General features: G+C 46.5%; 1 protein-coding gene across 5 annotated transcripts in view; it reads left to right on the forward strand.

Annotated features, from left to right (window-relative positions):
- The first annotated feature begins 2851 nt into the window (after positions 1-2851).
- Positions 2852-18837, forward strand: part of LOC141156750 (flavin-containing monooxygenase 5-like) — a 51963-nt gene continuing 35977 nt past the window's right edge. The window contains exons 1-4 of one of the 5 annotated variants that reach the window (XM_073643093.1): positions 2852-3001; positions 8840-8980; positions 9071-9259; positions 11097-11259. In XM_073643093.1, the coding sequence (XP_073499194.1) occupies positions 8849-8980; positions 9071-9259; positions 11097-11259 (484 nt within the window). In that variant the 5' untranslated portion in view covers positions 2852-3001; positions 8840-8848. Of the gene's footprint in view, positions 3002-4022; positions 4307-8556; positions 8675-8839; positions 8981-9070; positions 9260-11096; positions 11260-18837 lie in introns of those variants that run through there. The other 4 variants (XM_073643095.1, XM_073643094.1, XM_073643096.1 and 1 more) reach the window with 4 other exon arrangements.

The following is an 18837-nucleotide window of genomic DNA, read 5'->3' on the forward strand; positions in this document are numbered from 1 at the left end:
GCATACAAGATTTCTTCTTCTTCTGCCTCTGCACGCGCCCCCCCCCCCCCCTGCTCTGGAACACTATCGCAACAAATCAGACTCTCGCCTACCGAAGAAGTGTAAAAAAAAAAAAAAAACCACCCAAAAGACCCACCTCTTCCGACAAGCCAGCAGTAATCCTCGCTCCACCACACCGCTGCACGACCAGCTGTATCCTCACCCATACCTTGTAGATTGTGAGCCCTCGCAGGCAGGGCCCTCTTCTCCTGTACCAGTCGTTGACTCTTTTTTTTTTTTTATTCAAATTGTACTTATTGGTTATATATACACCTTTAAACATATAAAGCGCCATGGAATTGTGCTGTAATAATGGTTTTCAGGCATCGAAAGTCGTGAAGCAGCAAACAGTGACCAGTCCATTCTTCAGGTTGGATGACCATGTGTTTAACATTTGTCCTCCAGTTCTGTGAACCACATTTTATAAAGACATTGCTCAAGTTTTTCAATGTCAGAGGAGCTACCAGGATGGTGACCGTTCTACAATTTCCTATGAGGAATGGTTAGAGGATTTGGAAATGTTTCTCTTGCAAAAGACTGAGAGGAGACTTGATGGCCTAAACCTAATCCCTCTACACGGACATCCCTTCAGATATTTGTAGACAGCTATGTGCTCACGGTCAGGATTTGAAGCAGAAACTTCCTGAGTTTCTGAATCTCCTTGGCAGGGAAAAACATGCGTTTTTGATGCGGTTTTGGAGCTAAAAGTTATTTAGTGGAATATTGCTTAACCCCTTGGATTACCGTCAGAACTGGGGTGAGTATATTGGTTAATTAAATGGTTAAAGAATGTGTCTTGTACTTCAAATAGTGTTTGCTCTGTGTTTAACTCTTGGGTTTGATGAAAGGGTCTGACACCTTGCTCCACCTTTTTTTTAGTACATGTGAATCCACCGCATATAATGACACATCAGTCAAAATCTGCAGCGGAGACTACCATGTCCGGTACAGAAATTGATATGTGAGTTTGGGTACATCGCCACGATCAGGAGCCGCTGCATGTTTATACTGTGCCAAACCCGCAGTGGCCAGATGGTATAGCATCAAGGATGGGATCTCTAGAAATCCGATGTCCACTATGCATATATCTGAGGCTGCAGATCACCTGTGGACACTCACATGGGGAGCGTCTTTCTGGACCGCAGCATGTCAAATTCTCTTGCGGAATCTCTAGTCTCCGCAACATATTTTTGACCACTAGAATGTATTGAATGTGGTAAATCCTCATGGTTCAGTGAACACGTGGATTTACCTGCGTTCAATAGAATGCAACATTTTAGTCACAGCAAAAGATGTGTCCAAAGCACTGCTACGTTCTGATCGTGGGCACAGTGCGTCATTTTTATAACCAGCAGAGGGAAAGTCAACTGCTGGGGGCTGATCAGTAGCCGGGGAAGGGGCCATTAGCCTAAAAAAAAATGTTCCCTGGCTATTTAAATTAATATCAGCCCACAGCTGTTTGTTTAGCCTTTTCTGGCTAGTTTACAGGGGGACCACAGAAAAAAAAATTGACGTGGGATCCCCCTATAAAATCTAACCAGAAAAGGTTAAACAGACCGCTGCAAGCTGATATTAATAGCCAGGGAAGGGCCCATAAATACTAGCCCTCTCTGCGACTATTAATATCACCCCCCCAGCAGTCCCAGAAATGGCGCATAAGATGCCCCAAATCTGGCACTTAGTCTCTGCTCTTCCCACCTTCCTGTAGCGGTGGGGTTGGGGTTCACGTCAGCCTCGTCTTGGTGGCAGACGTGAAGCCCAGGTTAGTAATGAAGGGCGTCTATAAGACACCCCCATTACTAACTGCGTAGTAAATTTATTGCCGCCATTTCAATAAAAGAGACGGCCAGAATGTTTCCACGGTGAGGTCATGTGAGTGATCAGCTGATTACTCACGTGACCGCAGGTCCTGGCAGCGCAGTACACTGCTGGGAGTGAGCGCGCTCCCCGCAGTGTGCCGCCGGGAGGAGAACATCGCCAGGGACTAGGACCAGGAGGACACCGGTTGGAGCCGGACAGGTGACTATAATGTGTTTTTTTTTTTTTTTTTTTTTTATATACTACCGAGGGCATGCCGGCTTAGCAGAGCAGACTACTGCTTCCCCCCCCTCCCCTTCCCCAGCCGTGACACTCTCACTGTTATTAGCGGGAGCAGTGGTCGGATGAGAAGAGTAGTAGTCCTCCTCTCCCGACTTGAGTACCACCCGCGCTGCGTTTTCGCCACAAATCTGCGGCTATTGGCTTTAATTGAAACAGAGCAAATCCGCAGGTATAAATATTATACCTACGGTTTTGCTGTGGTTCAATTCAAGTCAACGGGCGCGAATTCACGGAGGAAACACCCGAACAATGGTCATGCTGCGTTTTTTTTTTTTCTGCTGCAATGGTAATCCTGTGCGGAAATTTCCGCTGCACATCCGGATTACCATTGCTATAGCTGGCAGACCTATTAAGCGTTTCCGCAGTGTTTCTGTGACGGAAGTGCAGTAAAAACCCTTCGTATGCTCATAGCCTTATTCTCATTTGCACAAAGACTAGAAGCAATGGGATGAAACTGGGAGAAGATACAGATTAAATATTAGAAAGCTTTTTGATAGTGAAGGTGATCAATGAGTAGAACAGGCTTCCATGTGAGGTCTCCTTCAGAGGCTGGACAGTCTGAGATGGTTTAGTGACTCCTGCATTGAGCAGGGGGTTGGACATGATGACCCCTGAGTTCCCTTCCAACTCTAACATTCTATGCTACCCTCACTTCACCACAGCCTGCAAGACTGATAAGTGGATTCACTCACTTGAACCCAATATTAAAAATAACCATAATGATATTCTATGAGATAAGAACCTGATAGTGTTGGCCAGGGAGAGTTGTTTGTGTTAGACTTTAGACAGCAAGGAAATGTTTCCCTATATAAGACACTGATCACTGTATCTGACATAACGTGCAGAAAATCACAACTATCAGGTAAGTAAAATGCAAGTTGGGAAAAGACTTTGGCATTTGTGTAAATATTCAAATCCTCATTTGCACATTGCAGCAATTTCTTCTATTGTGGTTTATAGTGTGCTGTAACTTTTTTTCACTGCCCCTATAGATATACTTTCTGCTTATAGTCTTGGGGTTCATTCAATGCAATCAGTGGTTTTCACAGATGTCAGTCTGGCCCTAGAGATGATCACGGGTACTTCACATGTCTGATTTTTTTAGACTTAGCCGTCCATGGAGAATTGTGGCGACATGTCTGCTTTTTGAGCCAAGGGTCTGATCAATATCAGCAATGCAAATCTATTGGTCCGTGAAAAAAAATCTGCCATCGGTGCGGTCCGCATTTCATGAACTGTCAAAAGAGAAGGTGGAATATATATTTTTTTTTTTATCCTCTCCATGGATGAGAAACTGACACTCAGATCAGACTATGATCAAAAATAATTAGTCTAAGTGAGACCTGAAAGTACCCAATTTCGAATATTACAGAACTTGTTCCTATTTTCCGTGCCCTTTATGGTTTTCACACATGCATCATATATTACTCCTCTGATCTTGTTCTCTAATGTTACAGGTATGTGTTTAGGCCACTTATATTCAGCATTTGTATTTTGGTTGCATCTTAAAATTGGGGCATTTATGGCAGAAAATACAAAATTGCACACTGAAATTTTAGAAAAGGAGAAAACTGCAACCAGGCTAAAAAGCCCATTTACAATATAAAAAATTAGATTATCCGTCAAAGGAAACCTGGTTTGGATAAGAGCAAAGTTTATTGTGGATCTGACATGACCATGAATGTGAATCTTTACTGTACAAAGAGCAAACTCTATTTGCGCTGTGATAAACCCTTCAGTGTCATAGTTATCTGCACGCTGTTCTGTATGTGAAAGGTTGTTGTTCACCACTTTCTACAGAAGGAAGGCAGGAGGCCCCCTCTGCAGACTGCCTGCTTGTCATTGGCCTCAATGGGGATACAAACTCCCTTTTTCTTGCTCGTCACTTTCTCTTAACAGCTTAATGGCTGGAAGCTCTGTACATGCTGTGTAAAAATCAATTGTGCGCAGATCAGTATAGGGTTAAATAGGAAAAGTCCTCACTGTACAGAAGCAGGAAGCATTTGTAGGTATCTACACTACATAGACTATTGACATCAGGCAAGTAATACAGCTTCTTGTAAACGAGCAGCAGTCCCTTCTGCAGCAACGAGTCGCAGGCCGGTAGGGGCTATCCCGTAGGCGATTTCCATGTGGTTCAATATTTGACTGTATATTCAACTATTTTGTGGGTATTTTGTTTGGTTGTTGTGTACACTTGTGCTTACAATTCTGCAACGTTTTGTTGCTATCTTTATTTGCTTGGCCAAAAAAATTCTCTCTACAACAGCTGGTGTTCTCAAGGCAAATACTATATTCCCTAAACTTGTGGCAGAACCACATGTATGTAAACATTGAATGCCTTTTAAAGTGTGGTTCTGTAGAGAATAGGTAGCATGTTATGATGTATGTCCTGCTGCACTTCTCCAATAGGTTGTGCATGAGCAGGGTCCTACCCCATGATCACAGTTACAAAGAACTTGGCACATCTGTGCAAGCAAGCGCTCAATTGTTAAAGGGACTGTCAGCACTGAATGACTGATCAAACTAAGTCCCGCCGCTCGGTGCTTCACGGTGCGGCCAATCCTTTATATACACCATCCCACCTGCTTGTTTTCCCTCAATCTCTACCCCCCCCCCCTATCTTTGACAGCTCCGGCCTCATAGAGCCAGAGAAGGGAGGAGATATTTCCAAAAAAGCAGATGGAAAGGTGTATATAAATGATTGGCTCTGCCGTGAAGCACCGAGTGCTTGCACTTAGTTTAAACAGTTATTCTGTGCTGACAGTCCCTTTTTTAAAGGGGTTGTCTGGTGAAAACAAGTTATCACCTAGCCATTGAATAGGTGATCACTTACAGGATTTTTTATTCCTATTACAAAATGGAGCAACAGGTTGGATGCCTGACAGCTGCTCCATTCATTCTCTATAGGGTGGGCAGAAAAACAGATCACTATTCGGCAGCCACATAGGGAATGCAGCAGAGGTCGAGCATGTGAACTGTCATACCCCATTCTGAAAAACAGTGCTGGTCCAAGTGGTTGGATCCCCACTGATCAACAAGTTATTGTCTAATTGGTGGATATGAGAATTTATTTTCACCTGACAGCCACCTTAAATGATGTTTCAGTCAACTCAATGACCTTCTTATCAGAATACAATATTTAGGGGGATAGATTCAAAGCAAAAGGCAGAACTGGCAAAGCAAGAACTACTCTGGAGTGATGGTGCTAGTAATAGACAGATTGTTCTAAAAATTCAAATATCTTTGCAAGTATCAAGTTTCTTGTTGCACATAGCAAAAATGAATGTAACAAATGGGAACGATCAGCCACTAGTCGGCACTCACATCTTCATAGAAAATTCTTTGTGTCAAAGATTAAAAACAGCTCTTAAAGCCTGAAGACCCGATATGTGTTGTCCTCCCCTTTAGTTTTTACGGCCATTGTGTGAATCATTGCTGCTGTTTTTAACCTTTGACACAATAAAGGATTTTTTTTATAAACACCACTTGCGTCTCAGACGCTGCTATAAAGGGGACTCCAGTTTCCATATTCATTCGTCCACTCACCTTTTATAATAACCTGACCATGAGCTAAGCACACCATATTCACTTCCCACATCCACACTATACTTTTAGCTGTCCTCATTCGCCATTTTTATAGGCCAGCGAGATGCCTGCCCTGGGTCACACACTAGCGCACACACACCATCAACTTTCCCAACCTGAAGGGTATTCTTCTTGCACTCTAGCATACACTGGCTAACACCAAGCTATACTCATGCTCTTCAGGATTTGTGGGTACATTTAGAGCAGCAAGGAACAAGCTTATTAAATTTTAGATTTAATATACAAAAAGTAAAGTAATTAAAAAGGTTACAAAAGATAAAATAATAATTCATACATACCGGCAAAAAAAATAAATAAAATGTGTAAAACACAGATACAGTACAGACCAAACGTTTGGACACGCCTTCTCATTTCAAGATTTTTCTGTATTTTCATGACTTTGAAATTGTACATTCACACTGAAGGCATCAAAACTATGAATTAACACATGTGGAATTATATACTTAACAAAAAAGTGTGAAACAACTGAAAATATGTCTTATATTCCAGGTTCTTCAAAATAGCCAACTTTTGCTTTGATGACTGCTTTGCACACTCTTGGCATTCTCTTGATGAGCTTTAAGAGGTAGTCACCGGAAATGGTCTTCCAACAATCTTGAAGGAGTTCCCAGAGATGCTTAGCACTTGTTGGCCCTTTTGCCTTCACTCTGTGGTCCAGCTCACCCCAAACCATCTCGATTGGGTTCAGGTCTGGTGACTGTGGAGGCCAGGTCATCTGGCGTAGCACCCCATCACTCTCCTTCTTGGACAAATAGCCCTTACACAGCCTGGAGATGTGTTTGGGGTCATTGTCCTGTTGAAAAATAAATGATGGTCCAACTAAAAGCAAACCGGATGGAATAGCATGCCACTGCAAGATGCTGTGGAAGCCATGCTGGTTCAGTATGCCTTCAATTTTGAATAAATCCCCAACAGTGTCACCAGAAAAGCACCCCCACACCATCACACCTCCTCCTCCATGCTTCACGGTGGGAACCAGGCATGTAGAGTCCATCCGGTCACCTTTTCTGCGTCGCACAAAGACACGGTGGTTGGAACCAAAGATCTCAAATTTGGACTCATCAGACCAAAGCACAGATTTCCACTGGTCTAATGTCCATTCCTTGTGTTCTTTAGCCCAAACAAGTCTCTTCTGCTTGTTGCCTGTCCTTAGCAGTGGTTTCCTAGCAGCTATTTTACCATGAAGGCCTGCTGCACAAAGTCTCCTCTTAACAGTTTTTGTAGAGATGTGTCTGCTGCTAGAACTCTGTGTGGCATTGACCTAGTCTCTAATCTGAGCTGCTGTTAACCTGCGATTTCTGAGGCTGGTGACTCGAATAAACTTATCCTCAGAAGCAGAGGTGACTCTTGGTCTTCCTTTCCTGGGGCGGTCCTCATGTGAGCCAGTTTCTTTGTAGCGCTTGATGGTTTTTGCAACTGCACTTGGGGACACATTCAAAGTTTGCCCAATTTTTTCGGACTGACTGACCTTCATTTCTTAAAGTAATGATGGCCACTCGTTTTTCTTTACTTAGCTGCTTTTTTCTTGCCATAATACAAATTCTAACAGTCTATTCAGTATGACTATCAGCTGTGTATCTACCTGACTTCTGCACAACACAACTGATGGTCCCAACCCCATTTATAAGGCAAGAAATCCCACTTATTAAACCTGACAGGGCACACCTGTGAAGTGAAAACCATTTCCGGTGACTACCTCTTGAAGCTCATCAAGAGAATGCCAAGAGTGTGCAAAGCAGTCTTCAAAGCAAAAGGTGGCTACTTTGAAGAACCTAGAATATAAGACATATTTTCAGTTGTTTCACACTTTTTTGGTTAAGTATATAATTCCATGTGTTAATTCATAGTTTTAATGCCTTCAGTGTGAATGTACAATTTTCATAGTCATGAAAATACAGAAAAATCTTTAAATGAGAAGGTGTGTCCAAACTTTTGGTCTGTACTGTATGTCTTACAAATTGGATCTGCGAGAGCTTCTGCCAGAGGAGAACACCGTGGGAATTATGGATAGATCTGCAATACTCGTTGCTTCTCACCCTGATATTTGGTTGATGAAATGTTCTAAAGGGTCTACCGGACCCCCTCACTCCTCCCTCGACTGAGGTAACAGGGGGACAACTGATTTAGATTCGATTCTTATCCTGATTTAGTCCATGTTTCTGCTGTGGGTTGTATTTTTCCGCTGAACCTCCTGGAGAAAGAATAGTGGCATCATCTTGCCAAACATCCTTCAAGCACTCTATACATACCACACATGAATATGGGGTATCCATAATTCAGGGAGATATTGCGCTCCTATCCTGTGGGTTGTCAGTTACAAAAAAACCCTTGCAATTTTACCCACAGATGCAAATATGTCCTCTCATCCTATATATATCTCCATGGATTGTGTCAAACTTAGATTTTATAGATATGGCATGGAAAATATTGTACTTCCCTTGCCATGTGAGGTCTCTGATGTGGAGCCATATTGTCTGCCTGAGGGGCAGATTTCTTCAGTTGCATTGATTAGCACCTCTATTAAGGCTGTACACAGTCAAGGTTGCCCTTTCAACAACTGTCAGCTACTTGTTAATTACTCTGTATAAACAATCCATGTCTGCTTTCCATTATAAAACCTGCTTCAATTACCTGTTTACAGCAGGAGAGGGGGGCAGGCAGTGATACAATGCCCCCAGCCTTTGATCTGTATAACTCCTAATGACACGCCTGTTATTCAGTATAATAAAACATCAATGTACCTTGATCGTCTGGGATATTAATGATCATTCCCATTATCCCTTACCTTGTCCCAGTCTCTATCTTTGTTTTTGTTACGATCCAACTCTACCATTCTCCTCCAGCTCTCTGTTTTTGTTCTTCCTCTCTTCTTGGTCTCTCACTTTCCTTCTACTTTTCCCTTGGTCTAAGGATCAGGTCTATGCAGGTGCACACTATGATTCTGCCATCACTGCACTGCTGTGTCACATTTTGATTTCCAGCACTTTGGCTGTTTTGGTCCTTGGATTAGTACATGTAATGCACTAATAGGTGATGTTAAATCTAGAAAATGTTATATTAAATTAATGGTAGTTTTCTATTTATTTTGTAGGCCGCCACCATGGGAAAAAAAGTTGCTGTGATCGGAGCTGGAGCCAGCGGTCTGGTAGCTATTAAGAGTTGCTTGGAGGAGGGTCTAGAACCCACCTGTTTTGAGAGAACTGAAGACATTGGTGGACTATGGAGATTCGATGTTAGTTTCAAGTAGTATGTTAGTTATTCCTAACACAGTCCTTTTCCAGAAAAATGTATACAATATCTTCTATAATTCTTGTTTATTCAGGAAAACCCTGAGGCGGGCAGAGCGAGTATATATAAATCTGTCATTATTAACACTTCCAAGGAGATGATGTGTTACAGTGATTTCCCTATTCCAGATGATTATCCAAATTTTATGCACAATTCTAAGATTTTTCGGTATTTCAGACTTTATGCTGAACATTTCCAGCTGACTCAATATATCCGCTTCAAGGTAAGATGTCTTGGTCGTACGGGCTAGCACAACTAACTCTGGCACCTTTAAAAGCTTCTTACAATAATGAATAAAGACAATTTTAGGGTAAGGCCATGTGTAGTAGAGTCCTTCATAGCAGAAGTCACCGTAAGGGTAGGTTCACACCGTTTTTTCGAGAGGCTTTCTAGTAGGTTCACTCTGAAAAATGCATGAAAATGTGCACACAAATTTTTTTTTAAAGAATCTTCCTAATAATTTCTATATGGAAACAACTTACTGCTCACATGTTCAGTCTTTTGAGGGTCTTCTAACCGCTTCAGGTTTACAAAAACGCCGAGCAGTTAAAAGAACTGAGCTGACCCCTCTTCAGGTGTTTTGCATTTGGTAGACGCTCCATACTTTACAATGAGAGTCAATTTGAAAGCTAGAAAAGCACCCAAAAAGCTGAAAAAACTCTCAAACACCCAAAAATCATTTACAAAATATTTTAACAAAATACTTTGGGAAATGTAAACAAAACCTTTCAAAATCTCTAGTTTCCTGAAGCGGTTTACACTTGAAAAACTCATCATTTTAGCCCACTTTAAAAAAAAATATTGTGAGAACGTACCCTTATTCAGCAGTTAAGCAAAGTCAGCATGGTGTTTAGCTTCGGCTCCAACACTTGGATAGGAAGGGAGGAACACTCCTGGCACTCACCTGGCAGACCAGAGATAACACAGAGCTTTTATCAGATAACAAATATGGCTGTATAAATAAGCCTTACATGTGTATCTATATCAACGCCTTGTTACACACTTGGCTGGATATAATATAAGGCCGTCTGACATGGTCAAGGGTCGCACAGTATCGGAGCACTCCATAATGTAGAATATTAACCACCACTGATATACAAGTAGGGAGATTACTTACTCCCTAACATCACTTTGCAGTTTCACATAAAATTTCTCCCTTCTTTGACGTCTCCATCAGGGATTTCCATCTAAAGCCAAGAGAAACAGAATCTTAAGGAGCCATTGAGTATAATGAGGAAACACAATCCAAAGTCCTCAGATTTGGACTGTGTTTGACTTTATTTTTTCGGCGTTGTTGATCACTTATGCCAGACAGAAGCGTAATGTGAAACTAGCCTTACACAGTCCACACAGGCTGCCATTGTGGACGGTAGACAATACCACTATGACCATACTAATTTTAAGAGCTCGTGCATACGACCAATTTTCTCGTCCGAGTGCTATCTGGGATTTTACGGATAGCACTCGTACCTATGGTATTCTATGGGGCTGTGCTCATGGTTTGATTTTTTAACCAGATCTGTATACAAAATCGGAGACGAGCCCGATTTTTATCCAAGTATTAAAATTGGCAATGGGTCTGTGAAAAAAATCTGATAGCACTTGGATGACATCTGGGTGCGGTCCGATTTTCATGGACTGACAGAATGGAGAAAGTGGAGAAACGTTTTTTTTTCATGTCATAGAAAAACTGATGCCACTCTGATCAAATCCTGATCAAAGTCTTATCAGAATAATTGGACCATTTTTTTTTAGAGGTGGAGAAATCGGTCATATAAACCTACCTTAAGTAGTAGTAGTATACAAGATGCAATTACTCATGTAGAGATATATTTGTAATGAAAACATCCCCTATCAAAAGGGAACTTATTTCAGTGTTTCAAGGGTCCTAGCTAGGGTAGGTTGGGGGCTGATGGAGGATGTTCTCTGGGTTCCAACAGGGCTAAAATAAGCTAATATGCCCTGACTATGATGTTAAGATACAGGGCTAGATCAGCACCCCGGGCAAAGGAAAACCTAAAGGTTTAAAGTGCGTTACTTGAAATACCTTTTTATTTCAGACCTCAGTTTGTAGTGTCAAGAAGCGACCAGACTTTGCTAAGACTGGACAATGGGAGGTAATCACTGAGAAGGATGGTGAACAGGAGTCAGCCATTTTTGATGCTGTTCTTGTATGCAGTGGTCATCACACAGAAGCGCACATCCCTCTACAAACCTTTCCAGGTGATTTCATTATTATTCATAGTCAAGACTGTTGTACAATATACATCCTATATGTCTGTGTAAGAAGAAAGGACATACTGTATCTGGTATTAGCAAAGTAAAAGCATCGTGTGACTTTGGATTGAGATATTCTAAATACATAAAAAATTGAGTAACTTTACAAATGAATATTACATATTGTTTATGATGTTTTTTTCTTCCATCATGATCAAAGTTAAAAAAGAGTTATCCAATTAAGACATATTGTACCTTTATGAACATCCCTGTCTATATGTCCTTCATGCTTTATGCCCCTTCTGACCATGCACTGATGAGTTGATTGGTCCTCATTTGGAGAATCGGTTGTCTTCAAGGCTTGTGCTATGTTCAGCTGTATATGAAACACTAGCGTTCCCATTTGAAGTTAATAGAGCCGTTCTCACAAAAAGCACCGGCTGCCTGTGTTCTTATAAATAGCTAAAATAAATACATATGTGGCGCCTCTGAGGGTTCGATCGCCACAGGGATGCTGCACTTCTCTAATGGAGTGTAGTGTTCCTCCTCTGAGGTAAGAACAGTGTGATAGTCGTGACCCAACCTTTGCATCCAACACCACATTTCTCCACCAGAGGGGGCTAGTATGCACTAGGTGCTGCTCCCCTGGTTACAGGGAGACTGGGGAACCAAGAGTTAGGGGAACCAGTTAGTGGGTGAGGGTGGAGGACTTACAAGTTAGTTACACTTTAAATTTCATATTTAATAAAAAGCCATTTTGGCTCTTGATTCTTTGATCGTTCTCTGACTGACAGTGTTAGTCAAGTCTGGCACTGTGACCTCCCTCCCGGAGCGCAGATCCTGTGTGGGCCTGCATCGGAGGGAGACACAGCCCTCGTGCCCCGGCCTTGGGACGAGGGGTAGGTTGTAGACAAGGAATGCCTCGACCCAGTCAAGAACCAGGACCAAGAAGGCCCGGAGCTTAAGAGTGTGGCTCCACAGCAAATGGATCCCAGGCAGGATGCAGACGGAGCGGTGTACGCCACCTGTCCTTGCCATGCTGATATATTCAGAGGGAGTCCAGCTGCAAGAGGGGTACCGGCCCCCGACACCCGACCTTGCTACTCCATGTCCTGGTCGGGAAAGCCCGGTAGGCCCTTAGGATCCCACCGGGTATCGGACGGAGCGGAGCTGCCACTCGTGCCCTTGTTCTGAGAGGAGCTCAGAGGGAGACCCGGCCTATTTGCACACACATGGACAGGAAAGGATTCGGTCTGTAGTTCAGGAACACTCTGGTGTAGGGTCCCGACTGAACGCTGGACTTACTCGGAAGTTGTCGGACCCCCGTCCCTGGTGACCACAGGACTCCGTGGGGAGCAGGGAATCGCCTTCCTTCTGCCATCTTTAAAGTGAGTAAAGCCTTGGAAGTTCACCCCTATGGCCTCCGAACTGTTTATTCTGCGCTACACCGCACGACGCGGCGCCCGTCTCCCTCTACTACTACCCCCTCCATCCTGTCCCTCTGCCCTGAGGCCTTGCTCCGCCTGTGGGGAGTAGTAATAACTTTGGCCGCCATAACACCATGCCTCAGCGGACTGCAGCGGCGCTGGTGGCCTTCACCAGGTGCCACAGGTGGCGTAGTCGTAAATCAGCCACTCAACCCGGATAAGCCCACACCATCCTTTTAATGTGACGGCCCTGAGCACGGGTCGGGTCCGGGTCACGGCTGCACCCCATCTCTCCATCACAGGACCCGACTCCGAGTCCCCCATCTCCCAGGGTAAAATAAAGGGCTTTTCGAGTAGAGGCGTCACACATACATATATACATACATACATATATGTATGTGTGTGTGTATGTGTATATATATATCCCGGGCCCATACCCTGGGGTCACTCTTAAAAAGAAGGGGGGAAAGTTTATTTGGGAAAGGGGAATGTTTGTGACGCCACCTGCGGTTTCTGGTGAGGACCACCAGTGCTGCAGCAGTCCTCTGAGGCCGGTGTCCCGGCAGCTAAGATGGTGTAGCTCCCCACAGGTGGAGCTGGGCCTCAGGGCAGCGCAGGTAGAGGGAATGCAGGGATGCAGGACAGAGGTGACCCAGCCGGGTCAGAGTAAGAACAGGGACAGACATGATAGTCACTTCAAAACCTTTTACTGGTGGTATTCAAGGCACAATCCGGAGCACTGTAGGGTGAGGGGTGCACATCAGGACTCTCCCCAGTGAGTGGGTGTGGGGCCTCCTGTTTCTTGCCTTTTCCTAGTAAGTTTATGACCTGCCTGGAGCTAGGCCTAACTTGGTCTCTGTCTTGCACCGGCTGACCTGGTGGTAGGGCCTTCTGTTGGAGTTCACGCTCCCTGGAATTTTCGGCCTCAGTGACTCCTGACCCTGGTATATCAGTCAGCTTTTGGTGTTCCTGGGACATATAGTTCGCCAGGGGTTCCGGTTGTTTCTGATGGTCCTAGAGATCCTTGCAGACATGGACCCGGTGTCTGGTATATGGTCTTGGGGTGAGCTGGCTAAGCTCCTCTGCCCCCTATGTAGCTCGCTACTCCACTTGCCTTCGGCCGCTCAGGGCCCTGACTAGGCTTCACACTGGCAGCAGACCTCGCTACTCTTCACTGCTCTTATGGCGTCGGCACGCCTTAGGCTCACTAACCTGAGCTCTCTGAGTCTGGACTGTGCTCCACTGCAGGATGGCTTCTGCAGGAGCTCCTCTCAACAGGCTTCCTTCTACAGACTGGGTTCTCACAGACTGGAACTAGCTCTGTCCCCTGAGGAAACTGTTCTCCAGACTGCACTTCTCACAGACTGGACTTCAGACTTACTCCAGACTGAACTGCCTAGCTCCACCTTCCCTATTTATATCCCTATCCAGGCTCCCTCTGGTGGTCTGAGGTGGAAGGTGGAGGTGTGTGTATGCTGTGAGGGCCTCTTGTGGAGGAATCCGTCCATGCACCTGACGCGCCCCTGGGCCTGCTGTGTCGCGCAGCGTCTCGCGCACGGGGGCTTACCCGGAACCGGATCAGATGAGGGTTGTAGTCTCCGAGTGGCGGGGACCCGGTCCGTGCCCAGGGAGTCAAACTCAGTGTGTGGCAGTCTTGATAGATGTTATTTGAGTGTCGACTACGCCACCCGTTGATTTGCAGCTATGGAGCTGCCGCTGCAGGGCAGACCGCTGAGGCCGGTGTAGAATTGTGCAGCGTGATAGTATAACCCCCAACGGGAGGGGTATGGCCTCAGGGCAGCCGACGTGGAAGATGGGGGTAGCAGGAACCACTCAGAGACGGTGCGGTGTAATTCAGGGTCTTTACTGGTAACAACGATAGACCCTCCCGGAGTACTTGCTAGCGAACGGGGCCTGGTCAGTCCTTGAGCAGATGGGATCTCCCCTGGCCAGGTGGAGTTGTAGGCCTCCCAAACTGACTGTACTCTTCTGGCTACCTTGCTAGAAGCGGATATAAGTAGCCCACGTCCCTGAGTGTACCGTGTGGTGCTCACCCGTATGGCCGGTGACTCGGGGCGTTCTATTGGCTTCCGCTCCACGATGGCGGTGCTGGTCCCACGCGTGTGACCGTGCCTTCGGGTTTCTGGGCCTGAGGACCTGAAATCCCCTGCCGGTCGGCTTCTGCTGCTGGGTAAGAGTTAGTCCCCACAGCCTCGGACGCCGGGTCCGGTAAGAAAGCTTCTCAGTCAGGGCGAGCTCTGCAGCTGCCAGCCCCTGACTCGTAGTAGTATTGCTCCCACTGAGCTCCAGCTGTTTCTTCCTATGACTGTCTCTTGTCTCTACTCTCCTTGACTCCTAACCCTGCTTCAGCCCCGGGTTTATATAGGGGAAGTTCTTCCCCTCCCAAGACTGGGCAGGAGGTGTGGCATGCACAGGATCCCTGACCAAAGGACCTCCCACCTGCTCTCAGACATAACATCTCTATCACTGTGGCAACCAGACCCCTGGGGTGTCACATTCCCCCCTAGTGAAATTTAGTACTCCGGGACTAAACATATTTTAGAAAAACATAACAAGATAAAAACAATAATAATACAATAAGAAAAACATATAAAGATGGTTACGGCATGTCCGTAACCGGGTGCAGTCTTTGAAGAAAAGCAAGGTGTCCATTTCACCAAAACAGGGAGACGTAACCAGGTAGGGGTTTGTCCTACCCCGAGTCCTTAACAGTCTTTAGTCCGTCCTGGGTTACGCTCCAACTATGTACAAGGATTCCCGGTAAATCCACCAAGGACTCCTACAAATAACTAGAAACACAAAATTATACACAAGCAACAATACACAGGTAAACATAAATAAAACAATTTATACACTTCAAATCCTCCAACGTGCGGGTAACTGGCCTCTAGTGGCCCTAGTGGCCCTACGGAGCTGACTGTCTAGCCCTGAACTACAGGGTGTAGGAGCTGTCAAGGGTAAACTGGGCAGCTGTCTACCGACTCTTTGGCTCACTAGGGATATGGCAGGCTCACTGCAAGCAGAGGGTTGATCCTCCTGGTCTGCTGGTGTGGGGTCTTCTGCCTCCTGGACCGGCTGTTCTTCCAGCTCTACCTGTTGCTCCGTAGGTGCTTGGGATGCTGGTTGGAGGAAGGTGAGTACGGGTACCACAACTGCACCATTGACTTGAGTCCAAGACCGAGGGAAGTCCCCGAGTACAGTACTAACCATATCTTCCCTTTCCTCTACGGGTCGATGGTCTTCTTGTTCCTCTTCAGGGTTCCTCAGTTGTTCGGGACACTTCTTCAGGTGGTCCCGGGATACAATAGCTGTGGTTTCCCCTCCGTCTTTACTGATGGTACAAACCTTCGGGTTCTCGTGGCTTGAGGGCAGTACGGTGTACGGGTCCTTTTCCCACTGGTCGTCCAACTTGTGGAGCCGTCTCTTCCTCTTCAAGACCTGCTCTCCGGGTACCAGGGGAACAGCGGGAGCATACTGGTTGTAAGTTTTCTCTTGTCTTTCCCTAGCCTGACAGAGACTTCGCTCCACGCTCTCCTGTACTCTCCGGTACTGCTGCTGCCTCTCTGTGTCCCAGTCTGTTTCTGGTGAAGTGTCCTCGGGTGTCAGGACTCCCATTTCCAGGTCAACAGGTAACTTACCAGGTCTTGCCCTCATTAGGTAAGCCGGGGTACAGTTGGTGGAACCTACCGGGATGTGGTTGTATAGGTCCACCAGATCGGGCAACTTCTCAGGCCACAGACTGCGTTCTTCCAGGGGCAACGTTTTTAAAAGATCCATTACCACCTGGTTCATTTTCTCACAAAGTCCATTAGTTTGCGGATGGTAGGGTGTCGTCCTTATCTTCCGGCAGCCATACAGATTGCAGAATTCCTGGAAGACCTCCGCTTCAAAGGCAGGTCCCTGGTCCGTCAGCACTTGGTCCGGGTACCCGTGTGGACGGCAAAAGTGCTGCTGGAAGGCTCTAGCTGCTGTTTGAGCCGTTAAGTCCTTGACGGGGACGACAACCAAGAACCGGGAGTAATGATCCACGATGGTTAACGCGTAGACGTAGCCACTTCTGCTTGGGGTCAGTTTTACATGATCCAAGGCTACCAGTTCCAACGGTTGCCGGGTGACGATGGACTGCAGGGGAGTCTTCTGGCTGGCACGGTCCTTCCTTCTCAGGTTGCACGGGCCACAGTCTCTGCACCACTTCTCAATGGTTCCCCTCATGCCTACCCAGTGGAATCGCTCGCGCAGCAGGAACTCCAGCTTCTTCCACCCGAAGTGTCCAGCTCCGTCGTGGTATGCCTCCATCACCATGGCTGCGTCTCTTCGTGGCACCACTACTTGCCAGAGTAGTTCATGCGTCCGGAAGTTAACCATTCTGCGGCACAACTTCCCCTTGTAAAGGAACAGTCGACTCTTCTCTGCCCATAGTTGTTTGGCTTCCTCCGGAGCGTCTGGTTCAAGGCAAGCCTCCGGGCGAGTCAGCATCTCCTTCACCAGTCGGACGGCAGGGTCGCTGTCTTGCGTTTCCGCCCAGTTGTAGTGAGGTAAGGGGTTCAACGTAGCAGCCTGCTTACTCCTTACCCGGTGGGAATACTGGATAGTCCCATGACGGTGGAACGCAGGGAGTTCAACTTCTTCCAGTCCCTCCGGATCTTCTCCTTCGTCCGGCAGGTTGGGCATCCTGGACAGGGCATCCGCGTTGGTATTGGAGCGTCCGGCCCGGTATTTGATTGTGAACTCGTAGTTGGACAGACGGGCCATCCACCTCTGCTCCAGGGCACCGAGTCTTGCCGTGTCCAGGTGTGTCAACGGGTTGTTATCCGTGTACACGGTGAACCGGGAAGAAGCGAGGTAATGCTTAAAGCGCTCGGTGACTGCCCATACTACGGCCAGGAACTCTAGCTTAAATGAGCTGTAATTCTCGGGGTTCCTTTCGGTGGGTCGCAGTTTTCGGCTGGCGTAGGCGATTACTCGTTCCTTCCCCTGCTGGATCTGGGACAGTACGGCTCCTAGCCCGATGTTACTGGCGTCGGTGTAGAGGATAAAGGGCTGGCTATAATCCGGGTACGCCAGGATTTCGTCCCCCGTGAGGGCCATCTTCAGCTGGCGGAAGGACTCTTCTTCCAGCTCCTCCCATTTGAAGGGCGGCTTCTGGTTCTTGGCCTTCCGGGACTGGCCTATCAGGAGGTCCTGCATAGGAGCTGCCTTTTTGGTGAAACCGGGGATGAATCTGCGGTAATAGCCTACCAACCCAAGGAACTGCCGCACTTCCTTTATACTGGAGGGACTTGGCCATTCCTTAATTGCGGTGATCTTATCAGGGTCGGGAGCCACTCCGTCAGCGCTCACCACGTGTCCCAGGTACTGCACCTTTGGCTTCAGGAAGTGACACTTAGAGGGTTTCACCTTCAGGCCGTAACTTGCCAGGGCTTCGAACACTTCCGCCAGATGTTTCAGGTGGTCCTCATAAGTCTTGGAATATACGATGACATCGTCCAGGTACAACAGGACCGTCTCGAAGTTTTTGTGTCCCAGACAGCACTCCATTAATCGTTGGAAGGTTCCGGGTGCGTTACAAAGTCCAAACGGCATACAGGTAAACTCGCTAAGTCCCATCGGGGTGGTGAATGCGGTCTTCTCCCGGTCCGCCTCTGCTACAGGAACCTGCCAGTACCCGCTAGTAAGATCCAAGGTAGAGAAGAAGTTAGCAGATCTTAAAGCAGCCAAAGACTCCTCTATCCTTGGTAAAGGGTACGCATCCTTGTGTGTGATACGATTGATTTTCCGGTAATCTACACACATCCTCATAGTGTTGTCTTTCTTTTTGACTAAAACTAGTGGGGCTGCCCAGGGGCTACAGCTATCCCGGATTACCCCAGCCTCCTTCATGTCTCTAAGCATCCCCTTGGCGTGTTGGTAATGTGCAGGGGGTACGGGTCGATACCTCTCTTTTATGGGAGGATGATCTCCCGTGGGGATGCGGTGTTCTACCCCCTTAACTCGCCCGAAGTCTAACGGGTGTTTGCTAAACACTCTCTCATACTCTTGAACCACCCGGTAGACTCCCTGTTTCTGGTGGGAGGGAGTGGAGTCAGTTCCCAAGTGTAGTTGCTGACACCAATCCTCCATTACTTTCTTAGAGCCG

Source organism: Phyllobates terribilis, unplaced genomic scaffold (assembly GCF_046119375.1).
Source record: "Phyllobates terribilis strain yellow unplaced genomic scaffold, ASM4611937v1 Scaffold_8__6_contigs__length_399053987, whole genome shotgun sequence".
Taxonomy (NCBI): Eukaryota; Metazoa; Chordata; class Amphibia; order Anura; family Dendrobatidae; genus Phyllobates; species Phyllobates terribilis.